This window comes from Schistocerca cancellata, chromosome 1 (genome assembly GCF_023864275.1).
Source record: "Schistocerca cancellata isolate TAMUIC-IGC-003103 chromosome 1, iqSchCanc2.1, whole genome shotgun sequence".
Lineage (NCBI taxonomy): Eukaryota > Metazoa > Arthropoda > Insecta > Orthoptera > Acrididae > Schistocerca > Schistocerca cancellata.
Window position 1 is genome coordinate 1,093,440,025 of NC_064626.1, and position 23,178 is coordinate 1,093,463,202.

At 41.0% G+C, this 23,178-nt stretch overlaps 1 protein-coding gene across 2 annotated transcripts in view; it reads right to left on the bottom strand.

Moving 5' to 3' along the window:
* Window positions 1-378: 378 nt before the first annotated feature.
* LOC126091544 (uncharacterized) overlaps window positions 379-23,178 on the bottom strand; it is a 224,727-nt gene continuing 201,927 nt past the window's right edge. For both annotated transcript variants that reach the window (XM_049907070.1, XM_049907072.1), the window contains 5 exons: window positions 13,919-15,013; window positions 13,290-13,396; window positions 9,835-9,978; window positions 8,647-8,730; window positions 379-594 (listed from right to left, as the gene is read on the bottom strand). In XM_049907070.1, the coding sequence (XP_049763027.1) occupies window positions 9,868-9,978; window positions 13,290-13,396; window positions 13,919-15,013 (1,313 nt within the window). In that variant the 3' untranslated portion in view covers window positions 379-594; window positions 8,647-8,730; window positions 9,835-9,867. The remainder of the gene's footprint in view (window positions 595-8,646; window positions 8,731-9,834; window positions 9,979-13,289; window positions 13,397-13,918; window positions 15,014-23,178) is intronic.

Below are 23,178 nucleotides of genomic sequence, written 5' to 3' on the forward strand. Positions count from 1 at the left end.
ACATACAAAAATATATTATGATAAAGGGGCACACAAATAAATTCATTGAGTAACTGTTGATGGGGCATTAACACCCTCACTCCCTTTCCCTGCTGAGTGACATACTTGATGAAGAGAACATAACCCTATTATAATCCTTACTGATGTCTGGTTCTTGAAACTTGTAAAAGTAATTTTTTGCACAAAACACGATTCTATACTTTCAATGTTTCTCACTCAAGCACATTCTTGTACTATCAAAGAAACATATATCAGAATTTAAAAGTTCTTTTTTGAGCACTCTAACCTGAAATCTTGCATTATTATGCTGCTGCAAGTATTCAACTATGGATGAAAGGTGTTCACAGCAATAACTAACTGCAATATTTCTAAAGAAATACTTTTAATGATTAATTTAATGAAATGTAATTATGTCAAAATAGGTAAAATTACAGAATACAATATGAGATTTTTCATTTAATACATAAAAAGATCACTATATTCAGTCATTTGTACTCTTTCCTTGGTCAAACACAGAAGTCTTCAGTCCCAACAAAGTGTTCATAATAGTCCGGTAAAGGCATTTCACTCATCTTCAACTACCAGGAATCTAAACTGAAAGGCAAAAATATTAGTTACAACATGGTTCTTGCATCCTTTAAATTAACAGCAGTAATATTCCATTAGTAACATTTATTTGTATAACAAATGAGTGGTATTTTAATTGCAACAGGATGGTCAAGTTACTGAATTTTTTTGTGGTTAAACAAATTTATTAAATAACAATAAGAGGAGTGTGGAAATGATTTTAAGTTATTATGTCTTGCGGGACTGCTGCCCAGATTATTGAGTGGATTATTTTAATTGTATGTTAGAGTGGCTGAGTCATATTTTTTTAGCATCTCACCTGGCCAGTCATTTGTATCAGTTTTAAAATTTTGACTTTGTGATGAAATATAACCACTTTTGACAGCTTGTAATGTATTACAAACAATGGAAAATCCAGGATGGAATGTACTAATATTTTGAAAAGGAAACTTGCTGCTTACTATATAGTTGAGATGCTGAATCGCAGGTAGGCACAACGAGAAAACTGTCACAAATATAGCTTTCGGCCTGAGACTACAGTCATGTGTGTGTGAGTTGCATTTAAGTGAGTGTGTATGTGTGTGTTAGTTGTCTAATTTTGACAAAGGCATTACTGGCCAAAAGCTATACTTGTGACAGTCTTCTGGTTGTGCCTATCTGCAACTCAGCATCTCCACTATATGGTGAGTAGCAATTTTCCTTCTCACGATATCGTTACATTCCATTCCTGGATTTTTCATTGTTCGATTATTGCTTGACTGCGTTTCTTCAATCCTAAACCAGTGCTGTTTTCCTTTCTTACTGTTTTCTCTATACTCTGTGCCTGTCCTTCTTTCTCTTCTTTCCTGTGTTTCCCTTGGCAGTGTGGCCTCAGTTGCCTGAGACTGCAGTCGTGTGTGTGTGAGTTGCATTTGTGTGACTGTGTAGGCCTTACTGGCTGAAATTTATATTTGTGACAGTCTTTTTGTTGTGCCTATCTGCGGCTCAGCATCTCCGCTATATGGTGAGCAGCAACTTTCCTTTTCACAATATTGTAATGTATTGCAAGTATTTTTTCATATTTGTATCATTGTATTTGCAGAAGATGTTTCATTCCACAATTATGAGCCATTTTAATGTGTTCCCAAACCCAATGAACTTTCCGTAAGTTTGGAATAATTTTTCTGCATCCATGTAATTTTGCCTAGTGAAGGTAAGTACTAGCCAGCCATTCTGTCTTGTAATTTTATAGTTTCCTTAAATGAATTTTCCTTTTGATACAGGAACATAAACACAAGTTTTTTGGAAAAAAGTACTTTCAGCAGAAGAGAGGAAAGAAGTGGAAGGTAAGAGACAGATCAGAGTCTAACTTTTAGAATGGTAACACTTTCTTATCACTTTCTGTGTTAAGGTGTTTTGTTGATTGGTTCATACTGTTTAATTTTTTGCTCTTGCTAAAATAATTTCACTTACAGGTTTACCACTACACATCTCAAATTTTATTGCAAGTTTACAATTTTTTTTTTCAATTCTTTATTCATATCCACTCTGTTATTGTTGTTCCAACTTCTGTGTCTTCATATGAAATCTGATTCTTTTCACTTTCATTTCACATGGAACCATGACTCGTGTAGTTAACACATTCTCTTGTAATGGAAGTTTTTCCTGACCTCATAAAGATTGCATAAGTTACACTAGTCTACAAAAAGGGACCAGAAAATGGAAAGTTTTGTTGGCAGGTTTCTTTAATATCAAAGCACCAGCATGGATTTAGAAACACGAAAACAACATCTGTGGCAAACCCACAGTTCCCACTACCTTTTGCCACCTGCCTCGCTCCAGGACTATAAGTTATGCCAGCAGCGCCTGCAACTGGCCACACCGGCCCACCACAGATGTCACTCGACGCACTGAGCTAAGGCTCACTACCCATGAATGTAAGGATTGACATCAGAGACTTCACCATCAGCCCCCAGCATGAGTCTACTACACCTGCTGCATGCACCGACTCAAAACTAGTGCCACCAATCAGTGATGTTGCCTATATCTAAGCTGATGTCAGTCTTCCAGCCTCAGTCTATGTGGAGCTGTCAACTATTATTTATCATGCAGCCCTCAACTTTTGGATATTGTTACATTACTGACCTTGTATCACCTCAGGGGAGTTTCATGTTACTGTACATTGTGTTGTCATGTGTTGAAACCTACCAAATAAACAGATTCAAAAACCAATTTTCTTTCGTGTTGTGTGCTACATCACAACTGGTGACTGCAGACCAAACTTGCACCCCTTCCGTCACTCAAACTGTGAAAACTTGTAGGCAAATTTTAGTGCTTGGCTGACACTTTATGACAGTGAACTTTTCTATGAAAAATGGACTTTGTATGCTGAATTGCTATTGGTGTTTCCTTCTTCCTAGTCACCATGTCCAACCATCTCTTGCCACTGTTATGCAACAGCTGATGGCTCACCATGAGGAAAGTCAAAAGCATATGGAGGACCTCCTGACCAGAGTGCTCCAACAGTCAGTCCTTTACTATTCCCAATTCCCACCATATGAGGAAAAATTGAAAGACTGGGACTCTTACTGAAAAGGTCTGAGACAGCATTTTAAGGTGTGTAAGGTAAGAGATGACAATACTGCTAAATCCCTTTTCTTATCATGGACTGCACAGCAAATTATCAATTGTGCAAGCTGCCCTGTCCCCGGCAGGACCTGATAAACTGACTTTCTACAAAATTTGTTTTTTATGAAATGCTCACTATCAGTGATACTGTCATGTGATTTCTGCTCGCCTCAAGTTTTACCAATGTTGCAAGCAACTGAGTCAATTCTACCAAGCTTGTGAGACTGAACTCTAGGGGCTAAGTTCATAATGCAAGTTTTTATGGCTACCACCAAAGAATATTGTGCAGAAGGCATGAACAGAGACATGATCATTTGCACAACACCTGATGAAGAGTTTCAGTTAAAAGATTTGCAATCTGATGATCCTTCATTAGATGAGGTGTTGTGTTTAGCACAGCCCGACAGTCACACAAGCTGCAGGCTGCCACTTAGATTTTTGGGCAGACATTGTCATGACAAACAGTGAACCAAGACACTTGGAGGATTCAGCAGCCAGTGGTAACATCACAGCAGTACACGAACATCAGCAGACACATCCCTCCCCCTGGAAACAGTGGGTCTGAAGAGGCCCCAGATTGTGACAGCCTTACCTGTCATATCCAGACTGTCAGAAGCATGTTACAGATTACTGTCCACTTCAGTGGGCAGATTGCAATAAATGTGCAGCACAGGGTAACCTTGCATCTGACTGTTGGACAGCCATTCCCATATCACGACTACAAGATCAAATAGATATTAAAATGTTATATGTACTGCACCATCAATTCAGCTCCCTCCTCCAATAAACTGCTCATTTCACTGTGGGGGGCTGGCAAGAGAGTCAGCTTTCAAGTCAATATGGATGCTGCTGCCAGAAATCAATTTTCAAACATATTTATAATTAGGGGCAACCATACTACCCCTAACAGTTTTATGGCTGGCAACTTATAACAAGCAATACGTTTAATTGATAGGTCAATTTACCATGGAAGACCTGAACAAAAATGTAACCAGGGACATAACTTACTTAATCATAAACAGTACTGACACTGAGGACCTTTTCAGTCTGGATGCATTTAAGTCTTTTGGATTTTCCACCAATGACACAGTAATCTGATCACTGAGAATAATCCTTATCCACAACTGGACATGCTCCACACCAAATTTCCCAATTTTTTCTTGTGGTCTAGAAAAAGCGAATAATTTAGAAGCTCACATTTCGCTAAAAACCTATGACACTGACTCACTTTTTTCACCCCTGGCCATTTCCTCTGGCACTCTAGGACCAGGTCAACAATGAATCAAACAGATTGCAGAGACTGGATGTGATAGAATGTATATCATTGAGTCAGTGTGCTACTCCTCTTGTTGTTGCCAAGAAACCATCTGACAAACTCAAGACTTTATGAGGACTTTTAAGTCACCTTGAATGCTCAAGCTGATGTGGAGATGTTCCACATTTCACAACCTGAGGAACTACATGCAGAGCTAGAGGGTGGACACTTCTTAAAATTGACCTTGCCATAGTGTACTTAGAGTTCCTGTTCAACGAATATTCATGAAAGATATTTGTGATTAATACACCAAATAGCTTATACAAATATAAATGGTTGACCTTTGGGGTCTCCAGTGCCCTCGCAATTTTCTATAGGCTCCTGGAAGAGCTGCTCTACAACATGCTGGATTGCATGAACTATTTGGAAGGCATATTCATCATGGGAAGTTCCACCGAGTGACATTTAGTGAACATGAACTCACTCTTTTACATTTTTAGAAGGCAGGATTAAAATGCTATCGCAGCAAGTTTAGACCACATACTTTCTCATGAAGGTATATCACCAGTCCAGAAACACATCAAAGCAATTACAACCATGCCTTGGCTGGCGAATCTACACTCAGCACCTTGTTTAGCAATGTTCCAACCCAGGAAGCAGATAGTGGTTGCAATGCATGCATCAGAGCATGGGGTGGGAGCTGTCCTGACTCACTGAGAGGCTTATGTTTCAGAATACCCCATCCCTTATGCTTCAAAAACCCTTCCCTTTGTCCAAATGAAATACCCTCAAATAGAGAAGGAAAAACTGGCAATGACACTCACTTTGATGAAATTTCATGTCTTTCTTTATGGCACCAAGTTCCACTTGGCAATGGACTGTAAGACATTGATCACGTTGTTCAACCCAACAGCTCATGTCCCAGATCATACTGCTCCTACATCAGTTTTTTGCCTTGGCCAGCAACCATCAAACCTTGGAAATGAGTGCATCTCGATTTTGCAGTTCTGTTCCTGAATACTACATGACTCACTGTCATTGACACTTTTTCCAAATTCCCATGTATTGTTGACTGCCATACGACCAAAGTGGAATACACAGTGAGGGAGCTGTTAAAAATTTTTCCATTGAGGGCCTGACACAGACATTAGTGAGAGACAATGGTCCATAATTTCAAGCAGAGGTCTTTGAGGATTTGTATGCTAAAAATGGAGTGAAGCAAGTCTCTTGACCTCCTACCTGTTCCCAGCACCCTGGTTCCTGCCACCTCATCAAAGTCCTGGCCTGGCACACGATTGTGGCTTAAGTCAACAAGATCATTGGTTCCAAGCTAACATTCATCAGCAATGGGGCTGACAGGCTTTTAAGCTAGGTACTAAGTGCCAGACCACCTCCCACCACCAGAACCAGCTCTGGTTACGTGACTGCCTCCCCATCTTTTTCTCCCCATCCCTTACACCGCAGTCCATTTTCCCATCCTTCAGCGGAAGAAGAGATCATCGTGGAGCCCACTCGCCCCATCCTCCTTCACCAAGCCCCTCTAATTATAATTTTAGTTATTTCAGGCCACCACAGCCCCAGGATGCGAGTCTGGCCTTGAAACTGGCTTCCCTGCCCCAGGGCAGACCAACACTTCAGATTGAGTTACCACAACAGGGGACATCCCCAGTGGTTGTACCAGTGGAGCTGCTGGCACACTGAAGCCCAAATGTCATCATGACATCACCTCCAGTGTCTGCCACCTAATCAGTGTTCCCACCACTGTCCACCTGGCGCAGCCACCATTGGCCAGGTCACTTTCAGCCTTACGACTGAGTGCACACAGACCAGGAGCGAAAGTGGTTCAAATGGCTCAGAGCACTATGGGACTTAACTTCTGATGTCATCAGTCCCCTAGAACTTAGAACTATTTAAACCTAACTGACCCAAGGACATCACACACATCCATGACCGAGGCAGGATTCGAACCTGCGACCGTAGCAGTCGTGTGGTTCCAGACTGTAGCACCTGAAGCCTAAACTGTTGGGGGGGCCTCACACTCTGCATGGCATGGGGCTGGCCACAGTGCCACCTGCCCCCCCCTCCATCTGGTAGGGGAGGGGTGTTATAAATCCACAGCTATATCACTAGCTTTCACCATCTACCTTGCTCCAGATCCATAAGCTGTGCTGGCAGTGCCTGCAAATTGCCACACTGGCTCATCACAGATGTTACTTGATGCACTGATCTTTGGCTTGCTAGCCATGGATGTGCAGATCAACATGAGACTCCATCATCAGCCTCCAGCATGAGTCTACAACACCAGCTGCATGTGCCCACTCAAAACTAGCACCACCACTAGTGATGTCTATGCTTCCTTGCATCATGGCTGACATGAGCTTACTGCATCATGCTGTCAACTGTTACTGATTGTGCAGCCCTCAATATTTGGATGTTATGCTACTGGTCTTGTATTGTCCCCAGTCAGTTTCATGCTATTCTGCATTATGTCATTGTGTGTTTTAGCCTACTAAACACATTTAAAAAAATAGTGTTTGTTCATGTTGCATTGCAATTACATCCACCGCAATACATGCATATCTCTACACAGCCTTAAAATCATTAGATAATAAGGAAATTATTGCTGAAATCTGTTGAAAGCCTTTATGTTACTAATCACACCATACTACTAAGAAAGCTACCTGATAAAGATATGATTAGTACTGATAACCAATGGTTATAATTACATCTGTCGAACAGATTACAGAAAATAACATGTCAGTTAGATATAGTGTACCATAAAGCACAATCCTGGGTCTCATACTGTTTTTGTTATATATTGATGGCATAAACACAAAGCTTACTACAGGGTATACTACACAAGTATTTTGATAACAGTCACTGACAAAGTTGATTATGACCAAGAGAATAAACAACTTATGTCATCAATGAGTGAATGATTCATTGAGAACAATCTCACAGTGAATGTACAACAAACAATCCATTATCAGTTGCACCATCTCAACTGAAAAACAAGTAATTCCAAGGTTGTTCCTAAGAACCAAGAGCTGTCTAACATAAGTACTGCCAGTTTCTGTGTATAAGGCTTGAAGAAAATCTTAAAAGGAATAACATTGTCAACTATATCTCAATTTAGCTGTCAATTAAGTTAGATTCTAAGAGTGATCAGCAAATATTTCCCAATTCAGTCCCATTACAAATAAAATATTCTTACTTTCACTTCATGTTATAGTATGGAATCAGCTTTTGGGGAAACTCACCATGCAGCATAGATATCTTAAAAAGGCACGGTGTACAATGTTCAGTCTGGGAAAAATGAGTCGTGTAGACAGCATTCCAGGAAACTTAGCATTTTGACTCTAACATCTGTATATATTTACAATATTAAATCATTTCTTATGATGTATCTATTAAACAAAAACAGCTCACTCATTTAATTGGAACCATCCATAATTATGAGACCATGCAGCAGGCCCTGTGACTGAGTGCAGAACAACTTATTACCAGATAAGTGTGTTGCATGTTGGGGTCACTTCCGTTACATGCCAGTTCCTCGAACTAAGTCTCAGCCAACTGCCTCTCCCTTCTCCACTGAAACTGCATGTATATTCACATTTGTTTGCATGTGTTTTCCTTGTAATAAGCTGACAAATCCCACATCATTGTAAAATGATCATCCTTGGATGAATAAATTACTACAGCTCAGTAGCACACTTTTTTCCACGAGGGCCTGTATTATGATAACTATTGTTTGTTGTCAAAATCTCAGCAAAATTTTATTTATATGGGTTTTAGTACACTGGCTATCACATTTATGTAGCAATATGTATTTATTGGCTTACAGAATTAAAAGTAATTTCAAAGTCGAACTTCTAAAATTGATGCCATTTGTGTACATAAACATTAAAAGTGTGATTGAATTCTTTCAGGATATGGAATTCTTCAGCATTTCTCACCCTTTCAGTTTCTAAACATTGTATTTCTGTGAATTTACAAATGAAAATTGCTGCTTTATGTTTCACTTCCAAACTTTCCTTCATTGTGTGTGTGTGTGTGTGTGTGTGTGTGTGTGTGTGTGTGTGTGTGTGTTTGTGTGTGTGTGTAAAGGAACTACTAGTTCTGTTGACTTGTAATGTGACAAGTAGTATGTAACTAAAGTGAACATTCTCAATCTACACAAAAAGAAATCTCAAAAGAATTAAATACATATGCATTACCTGTAACTAGTGGAACCTTCATGTAAAGCAGTCCAATTTTTCCACCATCTTTGGTCTACTAAACAGACATCTAAAATCTGTCATCTGAAAATCAGAAGAACCACTATTTTTTATTTCTCCAACATTATGGTCAGAGGAAGAGCACATCAGACTTTATATCAGATGGAAGTACTTTACGAAGCCAAATCAAATCTTATGCATGAATGTCTTTTTATAAAATTAGCTTCAGGCATATGTAAAACCACATGACACATAGTAACAAAATAATTTTCAACAGAAGTGACTTCCTTCTTCTGTATTGACAAAGCAAAATTGTGAAGCTGAAAGATAGTTAATGATCTTTTTCACTACATTTGGAGGAGAAATTTATTGGCAAAACAATAGCTGACAAAAGTATTTGTTTGGAAGTAGATGTTCCACAGTATATATGTATTTTTTTATTCTTTGCTTTTAGTTTTGAGGTTACAGCCCCCTTCTCAAGCAGTTATTCCTGCCATAAGCCAAGCTGTTAGGGGGGAACAGACAATTTTAGTCGGGCAGTGACTATTGGTCATGACAGATTCCAGCTTTACATTTTGGATGATGACAGATGATTGCCGGAGAATGGGCTTCCGACCCTGAAAACACTAGCAAAGAACAAAAGATAAATACTATAGAAATGAACTGTAGCTGTGGAACATCAATTTCGAAAATAAACTGAAATTTGTTCTATGTTAAAATATGACTTCGCCCATTAAAACTGAAGATAATTACACAGCCTGCTTTCTTGTTTCTCTTATTTTAGGAAGAACCAGAAACATGCATGAAGAAATTAATATCAAGTACAAATATTACTACTTTTTTAATTTAATTTAATTTAATTCATTTTCAGAACAGCCTATGAAAAGAAACAATAGGAATGCAATGAAAAACTATTTACAAGTAATAGTAATTAAGGTTACAGGGAGTTACAAAGCAACAGGTTTTTCAGGAAGCAAGTCTATCTATAACCGAGAATGCTACAAATTAATTGCATGTCTAACATCTGTCATGGCAGTTGTGCCTATTCTGTTTATGCTTATTCATTTGAAAAAAAAAAAAAGTGGCCACAGTGGAGATTACCAAATTTTATTTGCTTCCTTCTCATGTAAAACTCACATTTTGATGCAACATAATACTAAAATAGTTTTTCAGTGTTGCTTTACTTACATTTTCTATTAAATAATATATGTAATAGCTCTCCTATAGTTTGGTATGTTTGACATTTTCTGTCCAGTAGTTCTGGATAGTCATGGCTTCTAGACTATTCAAGAAAGAATCATTATCTAAACTATACATTTCCTCTGAGTCATCCTGAAAATAAAAAGAATGATGCCAGTCAGTTATTTTTTCCTAGTAGTTTTATATCTATATCTACTGATAAACTGTCATCTATCCAAACGCAGATGTTAAAGTAAAAAAGTGAATATCATTTTAATGTCTACGAAAATATTGAAAGTAACATTATCTAGTTGTGCCAATTGGTTTAGCCATGAGCATGTTCAGTGTGTGAGTACTAGCTATGTCTTATCATAAATGGCATTTGCTTTATCAGTTCAGATGCTCAACAAGGTAGCCAAGTAATAAAATGCTGAGCTAGAGCAGCAGTTATGGCCCAGTATGTGCCGCATTCATATTACATTATATTTGCTGTTTTACATACTTCACTTCTGCCAATGCCATTTTTTTACATGATGTCATGCCTAACAAGTTAATCAGAATTTTAAAATTCAGCAAATAATTTCGCACTATTCCTCTTACTTCCTTAAGTACACTTTTTCATGAAAACTGTAGTCCCCTGATCTTTAAAATATGTTCTTAATGCGTACAAAATATTTTTACTAGAATGTATTTTACATGGATATTAAAAATTTGAAGCATAAATTATATGCAACTATGGTCCATTTCAGTGTCTGACACTGACTAAGCTGTTTAATGGTGTACTTCCAGGTTGTAGTAACACTGTTCACGTTATGTCGCACTTCACTTAGCGTAGACCGGGACTGTGTCCTAGGCATGCCCAATGTTGACTGACTGCGCTCAGCCTGTCCTGCCGGAGTTGTTGTTGTTGTTCTTGTTGTTACGCCGGCAGAGGGCGCGTCCGAATTCTCGCGTGCCCTCTGGTGGACGGGACTCTACTTGCGGCAACTACCGTCCATGATGCGCCGTGCCAATATGCGCCTCCCGCGATCTTTCTGGTGGCTACTACACAGGTGTTCTGCCAAGCAGCTTCCATTTTATGAACAATATTTCTATCACTGACCCAGCCCTCTCCTTCAGGTGCTGCAAGTTTTGCTGTTATGTTTACTTGGTGCCTAGATTCCACCCATACTGGGCACTATTGTTGGTCTCACATTGGTATTTATAGCCAAGTGCAAGTTACAATGCCCACTACACCCAGTCATACAATGCAGGCTTTCATGACTGATATTGTCTTCACTTAAAACTTCCAGGCTGATAGGCCATGTCTGTGGGAATAAAGATGTCAGAAACCCTAAAAACTAGGTTGGAGTTTCAGTTTAAGTAAGGCTTGGGGCGTGGCATAGCAGGCTTCATTTAAAACTTCTGGGCTGACAAGCCATGGTAGATGTATAAAACTCTCCCCTGACGTTTCTTCTCCAACTGTGGGAAACATCCTCTGAGGTAAAGAGACGGACAGTTTGCTGCTTTACCTCAGAGTATGCCTCCCGCAGTTGGAGATGAAATGTCAGGGGAGAGTTTTATACATCAACCTTGGCCTATCAGCCCAGAAGTTTTAAATGAAGTCTGCTATGCCAGACCCCAAGCCTTACTTAAACTGAAATCTCCAACATATTTTTTAGGGTTTCTGACATCTTTATTCCCACAGACTCATTATTTATCCTGTGCCAGCACTTGGCATTTGCACCATAATACTAGTGTCATCGTATTTCATTTTGTGATTATATTTGAGACAGTGCTAGGTGACAGCTGATTTGCTTGGTTGTTTTACTTGGGTGTTATCACTGAATGTACTTTTCATCTTTGATTGTCCTGATAGTCTGCCCCACATAGGATTGCCAGATTTGCAGGGAATGCAATACACATCTGGCTTTCAGACACCCAGATCATCTTTAGTGTTGCAAAGAATACTTTTTATCTTAGCTGAAGGGCTTGTAAATGTGGCATGTCTTATACTGGACAGACTATCAGAACAGTTGAGGACAGATTCAAGGAGTGTCAGTGACACACCCGACTAAAACAACTAACAGCTATCACCAAGCACTGCCTCAAATATAATCATGAAATGAAATACAATGAGACATGTATCACAGTGCAAAAACCAAGTTTGTGGGACTGCATAATTAAAGAGTCTATCGAAATAAAGATAGTAAACCAAATAAACAGGGGTAGAGGTTTCAATTTGAACAAGGATTGGATTCCAGCTCTCAATTTATTGAAACCTTACCAGCAATCACATCCAACAAACCTGGAAAATGCTGAGAGAATTTGTGTTTCACAGAATATCAGTGTGAACAAATGAGTATCAAACGGCATAGTGAGCACCTGGAGTTGAATTCAGCTATTAATAGTGGCAGGAGACCAACAATGGTTCGCAGTCAGACAGTGAGTACATATAATAGCTAAACTCACAGCACCTGAAGAAGGCAGTGAGGTGGGCCATCAAAACAACAACTGAGCAAAACACCTGGGTAATGATGATGAAGTCCCATACTCCATAACATAGCATAGGGGACGATGCGGGAGACCTGCACCACTGTACTAGGCAAGGTCCTAGTGGAGGTGGTTTGCCATTGCCTTCCTCCAACCATAATGGGGATTGATGATGATGATGAAGACAACACAACACCCAGTCATCTTGTGGCAGGTGAAAATCCCTAACCCCGCCGGGAATCAAACTCGGAACCCCGTGCTTGGTAAGTGAGAACGCTACCATGAAACCACAAGCTGCTGGAAGCACACCTTTAATGAAGTGTGCTGAGAGATAAAAATCCTTTTACTGTAGTTTTCAGTTTGGGTTCCACGAATGGTAAACTTGTTCCAACTTATTTGTAAGTTGTCATCATAAAAGAAATTAGTTGTGTGTCTGTTAACTCTAGTGTGAAACAGTCACACATTATGCATTGTGGAATCCAAGTATAGTTTCCACTGAATCATTACACATTCTAAACTACATTTCCTAGGGTGCATTTCTTGTTCATACTCATGCATTCAAAAGAAATGTGTGTAGAAATCATTTCAAATTTCTGGAAGTTATTTGATTCATAAGTTTTTCTGCTCAAATAATGAAAGAATGACAAAATTTCTTACAGAAAATAACTGAAGAAGTGCACAGAAATGAGTACAAAAGTATGAGAGAATTACAAAATACCATTACCAATAGCAGTGCTTGTCGTTATTTTCTCAATAACTATAAATACCAGCACAAGGTTCTCATTTCCATAACTGGATTATAAGTTGATCAGAAATTAAAAGAAAAACTTGGGTGATAGTCAATGAATAGCATCTGACAATGCACACAACTACAAAACGAATACCAAGTGTTGCACCCAAGTACTTGAAAGTGGCATAAATGCTAAAACTGTCAGTCACACACTGAATTTTGCATCTCACATTTTCATGCCCTAATTAACTCATACCCTTACAGAGCTTTCTTCGATGTATACACTGGAATCAGGGTTGCTGCTTTTGTCACTCAGCGTCTGTGGTTTGTTTTGGTTCCTCCGCTTATAAAGAATGAAGCACATGGCACCTGAAATGAATCAAGGTAATTCAGATCAATATGATGATTTATAGTTATGTTCTGATAACAGAGGTAGTGTATAATAGGATAGAATTCAGGAACTGATTTTTCGCAGCCAGTGGGGAGGGGTGGAGGATAGTGTCTGTGGATGAGATCAGTGGTAGAGGATATCAGGTGATCTAGAAAACCCAGCTCAGTTGCCTGTTAGCCTTAGAACATTAGATCATATCGAAAATGAATGTGTGTTAATGCTTGCACTGTGAGCCAAGACGCTGTAAACCAGTGAGCCATAAAATTTTCTAATAAACTGAACATATCTGCTAGAATCAATGCATCACATTTTTTGCCATTACAAACTTTCATAATAATTTTGAAAACTCAGGTATGCATTGCAGTTTCTGGTCTTTATCAGCTTACTCTGTTCTGGTTTTGGCCCTGCAGTATACAAGATACGCGCACATACATGTACTAAGATGGTATTTACATGGTATTTCATCATGAATATGAAAACAGATGGTCATCAAAACTTACCTACTATGCCAAGGAAGACAACTAATCCCACAGTAATTCCTGTTATTGATGCAGCATCCAGACCTTCAGGAGGGATGGTTGTAGCTGATAGTCTTCCAGCTGATTTCACACTGGGGATCGAGTATGATATGTTTATTGATCTGCCTGCAGTTGCGCTGGTTTCACTGCTGTTTCCTGAAGGTGGTTGATGTTTCTGAGAAGAATCAATAGTTGATGGTGATCTGTAACCCATACCGCTATCTGTAATATCAACTAACTTCTTTTTTTGAAATGGCAATGTCAGTCTTGATTGCGTAAACATGCTGAAGTCTTTCACGCTTTTACGATTTCTGTCACTGGAAGTATTGTTCAGTTGAATATTACTTGCAGTTCTGCTGGAATCATCACTGCCAGGCACAAAGTTAAACCTACCATCATTTCCACAAGTGCTATTTACTGATGATCTGTTCACACAGTCCACTGTCTGTACAGTTTCTGAATCACCAAGGGTAATGACAGACCTCTTGTTCTTCTTCAAACTATGAGAATTTCTGTTTCGGAAACCATACTGAAATTCACTGTCCACTTCCTTAAATCTTTCACTTTTTGTGTTCGAATTTAGGTTGTACAAAAATACACTTTTGTCTCCAACTTTCTTTAATACTGGGGCATTTACACTTGTTTCAAACACATTCTTCCGCATTGCTGCAGTATTTACAACTTGTAAACTTGGGTGTTCCTTATTTGGGTTCAATAGTTTTTCTGGGTCAGCAGAAAGTGGAGTAATGAATTGTTCGTGGAAGACACTTGCTTTCCTACTGGAATCACTGTCACTGTGCTCATTATTAGACTGTACAGAATTAAGCTCTGATAAATTCAGTTCACTGCTTGATATAGCTCTTTTATGGACAAATGTAACTCCTGCTTGATGTACGACAGCAACAAAATTCTCTTTCTCCACAGCCTTTGGATCTTGGTAACTGGATATGTCTTGTACATGCTTTTTCAAGAATGTCTGACTAGATGGTAGTAAGACTTTGTACACATCTTCCTCTTCTGTCTCCTTGGTTCCAGATGTTACATTCAGCAATGGTAAAAAGAGCAGCAACAGCATAACTGCAAACAGTGAACATGTTAGTAACTACAGAAGAAAAAAATTAATTTCAATAAAGCACAAAGGTAGAAATAAATTCTGCCAATTTAGCACAATTATATTGAAAATCTTTAATGTTATACATGAAATGAAGTTAACATAACACTACACAAAATTACAAATTCTTTTCACTGAAAATGCCTCAAATGGTTCTGTAGCATGGACAGGAAATCAGACAACAAACATGAATATTTTTAGATTAGGGCTACCAGAGAGTACCAAATATAAATTCACGAAGAATACATAATGTTTTTAAGTCTTCATATATGCAAATTGGATATCTGAATGCACAACCCAATCTAACAAGGTTCTTATGTTTTGTAGCTATAAGTACCACCTCCTTTTCATGTGCACACTATTGTTTAGTGAGACTCAGGTAACTAAAACAACTTTGAGTGTCAGGTAGTTTTCAGTTTTGTGACAAATGTTTAAATACTGTACTTTTTTAAACAAAGAAAGTATACATAAGAAGATGAAGAAAACATTACATCCAACAAGACAATGACTACATCGGTAAACCCACATGCACAACAAAGATTCATTCATCAAGTTCTATACATTGTATTACGAAGTGGAACTTTCAGGGATGTAAAAGTAATCAGAATATATGATAGCAAGGTGATGTATTAGAGGAATTAGACATTTGGTGCCAAAGAACTGACATGTTGTTTTTTTCAACAATGAGGTCTTCAGTGACTAATATTTGAATGGATGGATACTTCCAAACTGTTTTAAATGTCACCAGTGTACATAAAGGCAAATAACTGTCACTGTATATAAAGAAGGACCCAGATAAATTCTAAGTAGTTAGCAATAGCCTGTCTTGATGTGAACTGTAAGTTTTATGTCTATTCTTCAAGCATCAGTTTACCTGCAGTATTGTTAAAGCAACTAGGAATATCAGAGTATTTGGACCAAATGAAGTGAATGAACAAATCATACAATTTTAAAGACTGGCATTGACTTTGCTTTGATCAGTGATATGAATCCTACTGTATTATAAGTACTGCACTTAAGCATAAAATTTTCCACTAAGTGACCACACTCACTTTGTACAATAACACCAAATAAATATGAGAGCGTAAACTTGGCTAAAATACAGCAAATTCTATTCAACTGAAGATTTCCAAGCAAACAATCTTTATGATATATGCATTTCAGAAGTATTAAAGAGAATCTTCAAATTTTTAACTGAGCTAGTTATTTTCTGTGTATGTAATTGACTATTGTATAAAACTTGACTCCAATGTAAACTTTGGTAAAGCCAATTGTTTGAATAATACTGATAGGTGAATAATGATTTATTCTGTTCTATTCTGATCAGAACTTTGTCAGTGTTCTGGTGGCTTTTATTTACTAATTATACTTAAATATTAATGAAACACTGAAAGATTACGAATGTTGCACTCTACTACATGAACCATATTTATGAGTTAAGTATCCCAGACTGGTCACAACAAATCAAGTTTTAGTGTTTCACAACTTCACGAAACAATGAATGACCATGTATGTTACACTCTACTAGATAAAAAGTGTTTATAGGTTAAGCATCTCAGACTGGCCAGAAGAAATCAAGTTTCAGCGTTTCGTAACTTCACCAAGATCCATGTGCCTGTAAGAATCATACAAAAACCTCATGTATACTTCACAACAGTAGAGACACTCTTCCATATTATATGTCTTAAGACCTCTGATTAATTGATTACAGCACTTTAAGGTATTTGACAATGCAGGCATTCTCGGCGAATCTCAATGATAAAATCTTCTTGAGTTGACAGTCAGGGTCTTTATAGCTACTGGGCCACAAGCTTCTCTGCATCCTTGGCACTGGTCCGACCAATCATGCGTGAGTGGAACCGGCATGGCAGCATGTGATGGGTGGGAGCCATTGGTGGTGGGCTAAACAGTCTTGTCTCGGTGCGGCCTGTTTCTTCCATCAGTCGCCACTGTCCTGCCTCCATGGATTTGCTCTCGTCATATTCTTGCTAATTTGTGTCCCAAGCAGTGCTAAGTTGAAAGCCACTATCCCTATTGACCAGGTTATCACTGACTCATATCTCTAATAATAAAGTCCCAATTGAAACCTGTGTTCTTCACTGAGGCTGTTCTCCACTACCGCAGATTTTTCCTTTTGCCTGAGGCAAACACTTCTCATATGCTCAGAGATGCATTGTGTGATGTAAGGCTGCAAGTTATCCTTCTCTGAGCCCAGCATGTTCCTGATTTTGGCTGGAGGATGGAAGATGGTTTTGATCTTGTTCTTCTGGCAATCTTTGACGTGGGCGGCCCCATGTACAGAAGCAATGCCATCTTTTTTCTGAAGGTCCTCCTTCCTCTTGCTCATTTTGAGAGCACGTCTAATCTACATTTCAGTGTAGCCATTTTTCTGAAAGGCTTTGTTCAGGTGTTGCATCTCAGTAGGTAGATTGTCCTTGTCGCATATGTCATGCACTCTGTGGACAAGGGCAGTGAGCATGGATTTCCATTGTACTTGATAATGGATGCTGTTGGTATTGAGACACAGGTCCTTGCATGTTTTCTTTCAGTAGACCAAGTGTCTCAGTGTGCCATCCATTTTCTTCTTTATTAGGATATTGCAGAAGGTTAGGCACCCTTTTTCTTCTAATTTCATTGTGATCTTGATGTTCTTATGTATGCTGTTCAGATGGCTGAGAAATTCTTTCAGGGTGTCCTCGCTGTGTAGCTTTCCGGTTTCTTACAGATAAAATCTCTGCAGTCTTGGTTCACCTGAAATCCCCATGCCACAGTACCTTAGCAAGCCGTTAGAGGAACCATTTATAACGCCATTTATAAATGGCCCATTTATAAAGTTGAATATTATGCTTGCTGTAACCAGACACAGAGAATGAGACATGTACTCACTACCACAATTAGTGCACACACTTGCAACAAGTAGGAAGTACACAGCAATGGGCCAGAGATACACCCTCCTCTATCATGCCATGTCACATGCCGTGATACCGTCATTTCTGGTGTTGTGGACTGGCTAGACAGCCAATCCATTAGGAGGAAGCCGAAAGGCACGCGTTTAAGCTCACGCAGGCTGGCGTGAGGTCTGGAACCGGACAAGGTATTTATAGTAGCAAAGAACGTACGTAACTACTGGAATACTTAACTTTAATTCATAATTGGTGAACATCGCTCTTGACGGTACATGTTTTACAGCATCAATAGTAACTGGTAATGGCGCCTTGCTAGGTCGTAGCAAATGGCGTAGCTGAAGGCTATGCTAACTATCGTCTCGGCAACTGAGAGCGTAATTTGTCAGTGAACCATCGCTAGCAAAGTCGGCTGTACAACTGGGGTGAATGCTAGGAAGTCTCTCTAGACCTGCCGTGTGGCGGCGCTCAGTCTGCAATCACTGATAGTGGCGACACGCGAGTCCGACGTATACTAACGGACTGCGGCCGATTTAAAGGCTACCACCTAGCAAGTGTGGTGTCTGGCGGTGACACCACATCTGGAACAGGATAAATTTCCATGCACAGTGACAACTCATTCTAGCAGTCTTCCCTACATGCTCACCAAATATGCACCGGCTATTGTTCTATCAACACTGTGAACCTGGATTTTTATATATATATATATATATATATATATATATATATATATATATATATATATATATATATATATATGTGTGTGTGTGTGTGTGTGTGTGTGTGTGTGTGTGTGTGTGTGTGTGTGTGGAATGTTTCCCTCTATTATATATATAAAAACAAAGATGATGTGACTTACCAAACGAAAGTGCTGGCAGGTCGATAGACACACAAACGAACACAAACATACACACAAATTTCAAGCTTTCACAACCCACGGCTGCTTCAGCAGGAAAGAGGGAAGGAGAGGGAAAGACAAAAGGATGTGGGTTTCAAGGGAGAGGGTAAGGAGTCATTCCAATCCCGGGAGCGGAAAGACTTACCTTAGGGGGAAAAAAGGACGGGTACACACTCGCACACACACACATATCCATCCGCACATCACATACACAGACACAAGCAGACATTTGTAAAAGCAAAGAGTTTTCAGAGATGTCAGTCGATGCAGAAGTACAGAGGCAAAGATGCTGTTGAAAGACAGGTGAGGTATGAGCGTGGCAAATTGAAATTAGAAATTAGCGGAGATTGAGGCCTGGTGGATAATAAGAAGAGAGGATATACTGAAGGGCAAGTTCCCATCTCCGGAGTTCTGACAGGTTGGTGTTAGTGGGAAGTATCCAGATAACCCGGACGGTGTAACACTGTGCCAAGATGTGCTGGCCGTGCACCAAGGCATGTTTAGCCACAGGGTGATCCTCATTACCAACAAACACTGTCTGCCTGTGTCCATTCATGCAAATGGACAGTTTGTTGCTGGTCATTCCCACATAGAAAGCTTCACAGTGTAGGCAGGTCAGTTGGTAAATCACGTGGATGCTTTCACACGTGGCTCTGCCTTTGATCGTGTACACCTTCCGGGTTACAGGACTGGAGTAGGTGGTGGTGGGAGGGTGCATGGGACAGGTTTTACACCAGGGGCGGTTACAAGGGTAGGAGCCAGAGGGTAGGGAAGGTGGTTTGGGGATATCATAGGGATGAACTAAGAGGTTACGAAGGTTAGGTGGACGGCGGAAAGACACTCTTGGTGGAGTGGGGAGGATTTCATGAAGGATGGATCTCATTTCAGGGCAGGATCTGAGGAAGTCATATCCCTGCTGGAGAGCCACATTCAGAGTCTGATCCAGTCCCGGAAAGTATCCTGTCACAAGTGGGGCACTTTTCGGGTTCTTCTGTGGGAGGTTCTGGGTTTGAGGAGATGAGGAAGTGGCTCTGGTTATTTGCTTCTGTACCAGGTCGGGAGGGTAGTTGCGGGATGCGAAAGCTGTTTTCAGGTTGTTGGTGTAATGGTTCAGGGATTCTGGACTGGAGCAGATTCGTTTGCCACGAAGACCTAGGCTGTAGGGAAGGGACCATTTGATGTGGAATGGGTGGCAGCTGTCATATTGGAGGTACTGTTGCTAGTTGGTGGGTCTGATGTGGACGGACGTGTGAAGCTGGCCATTGGACAGGTGGAGGTCAACGTCAAGGAAAGTGGCATGGGATTTGGAGTAGGACCAGGTGAATCTGATGGAACCAAAGGAGTTGAGGTTGGAGAGGAAATTCTGGAGTTCTTCTTCACTGTGAGTCCAGATCATGAAAATGTCATCAATAAATCTGTACCAAACTTTGGGTTGGCAGGCCTGGGTAACCAAGAAGGCTTCCTCTAAGCAACCCATGAATAGGTTGGCGTACGAGGGGGCTATCCTGGTGCCCATGGCTGTTCCCTTTAATTGTTGGTATGTCTGGCCTTCGAAAGTGAAGAAGTTGTGGGTCAGGATGAAGCTGGCTAAGGTAATGAGGAAAGAGGTTTTAGGTAGGGTGGCAGGTGATCGGCGTGAAAGGAAGTGCTCCATCGCGGCAAGGCCCTGGATGTGCGGAATATTTGTGTATAAGGAAGTGGCATCAATGGTTACAAGGATGGTTTCTGGGGGTAACAGACTGGGTAAGGATTCCAGGCGTTCGAGAAAGTGGTTGGTGTCTTTGATGAAGGATGTGAGACTCCATGTAATGGGTTGAAGGTGTTTATCTACATAGGCAGAGATACGTTCTGTGGGGGCTTGGTAACCAGCTACCATGGGACGGCTGGGATGATTGGGTTTGTGAATTTTAGGAAGAAGGTAGAAGGTAGGGGTGAGGGGTGTTGGTGGGGTCAGGGGGTTGATGGCGTCAGGTGAAAGGTTTTGTAGGGGGCGTAAGGTTCTGAGGATTCCTTGAAGCTCTGCCTGGACATCAGGAATGGGATTACCTTGGCAAACTTTGTAAGTAGTGTTGTCTGAAAGCTGGCGCAGTCCCTCAGCCACATACTCCCGACGATCAAGTACCACGGTCGTGGAACCCTTGTCTGCCGGAAGAATGATGATGGATCGGTCAGCTTTCAGATCACGGATGGCCTGGGCTTCAGCAGTGGTTATTACTAAGGTTACTTGGTTACTACTAAGGTTAACTACTGAATTAACTACTGAATTTAATCAACACAATCTGGAACTACAACACCCTAATTCAGTAGTTAACCTTTCCTCCAAACCTCTCTCCCAATCCGAAACCTGACCGATCCATCGTCTGTATATGTGTGGATGGATATGTGTGTGTGTGCGTGTGTATACCCGTCCCTTTTTCCCCCTAAGATAAGTCTTTCCGCTCCCGGGACTGGAATGACTCCTTACCCTCTCCCTTAAAACCCAAATCCTTTCGTCTTTCCCTCTCCTTCCCTCTTTCCTGATGAGGCAACCGTTGGTTGCGAAAGCTTGAATTTTGTGTGTATGTTTGTGTTCGTTTGTGTGTCTGTCGACCTGCCAGCACTTTCATTTGGTAAGTCACATCATCTTTGTTTTTAGGTATATTTTTCCTAGGTGGAATGTTTCCTTCTAATATAACTATATATATATATATATATATATATATATATATATATATATATATATATATATATATATATATATATATATAGACACACACACACTCCTGGAAATTGAAATAAGAACACCGTGAATTCATTGTCCCAGGAAGGGGAAACTTTATTGACACATTCCTGGGGTCAGATACATCACATGATCACACTGACAGAACCACAGGCACATAGACACAGGCAACAGAGCATGCACAATGTCGGCACTAGTACAGTGTATATCCACCTTTCGCAGCAATGCAGGCTGCTATTCTCCCATGGAGACGATCGTAGAGATGCTGGATGTAGTCCTGTGGAACGGCTTGCCATGCCATTTCCACCTGGCGCCTCAGTTGGACCAGCGTTCGTGCTGGACGTGCAGACCGCGTGAGACGACGCTTCATCCAGTCCCAAACATGCTCAATGGGGGACAGATCCGGAGATCTTGCTGGCCAGGGTAGTTGACTTACACCTTCTAGAGCACGTTGGGTGGCACGGGATACATGCGGACGTGCATTGTCCTGTTGGAACAGCAAGTTCCCTTGCCGGTCTAGGAATGGTAGAACGATGGGTTCGATGACGGTTTGGATGTACCGTGCACTATTCAGTGTCCCCTCGACGATCACCAGTGGTGTACGGCCAGTGTAGGAGATCGCTCCCCACACCATGATGCCGGGTGTTGGCCCTGTGTGCCTCGGTCGTATGCAGTCCTGATTGTGGCGCTCACCTGCACGGCGCCAAACACGCATACGACCATCATTGGCACCAAGGCAGAAGCGACTCTCATCGCTGAAGACGACACGTCTCCATTCGTCCCTCCATTCACGCCTGTCGCGACACCACTGGAGGCGGGCTGCACGATGTTGGGGCGTGAGCGGAAGACGGCCTAACGGTGTGCGGAACTGTAGCCCAGCTTTATGGAGACGGTTGCGAATGGTCCTCGCAGATACCCCAGGAGCAACAGTGTCCCTAATTTGCTGGGAAGTGGCGGTGCGGTCCCCTACGGCACTGCGTAGGATCCTACGGTCTTGGCGTGCATCCGTGCGTCGCTGCGGTCCGGTCCCAGGTCGACGGGCACGTGCACCTTCCGCCGACCACTGGCGACAACATCGATGTACTGTGGAGACCTCACGCCCCACATGTTGAGCAATTCGGCGGTACGTCCACCAGGCCTCCCGCATGCCCACTATATGCCCTCGCTCAAAGTCCGTCAACTGCACATACGGTTCACGTCCACGCTGTCGCGGCATGCTACCAGTGTTAAAGACTGCGATGGAGCTCCGTATGCCACGGCAAACTGGCTGACACTGACGGCGGCGGTGCACAAATGCTGCGCAGCTAGCGCCATTCGACGGCCAACACCGCGGTTCCTGGTGTGTCCGCTGTGCCGTGCGTGTGATCATTGCTTGTACAGCCCTCTCGCGGTGTCCGGAGCAAGTATGGTGGGTCTGACACACCGGTGTCAAAGTGTTCTTTTTTCCATTTCCAGGAGTGTATATATATGTGTGTTTCCCTCTATTATATATATATATATATATATATATATAAAATAGAGGGAAACATTCCACGTTGGAAAAATATATCTAAAACAAAGATGATGTGACTTACCAAACGAAAGTGCTGGCAGGTCAATAGACACACAAAC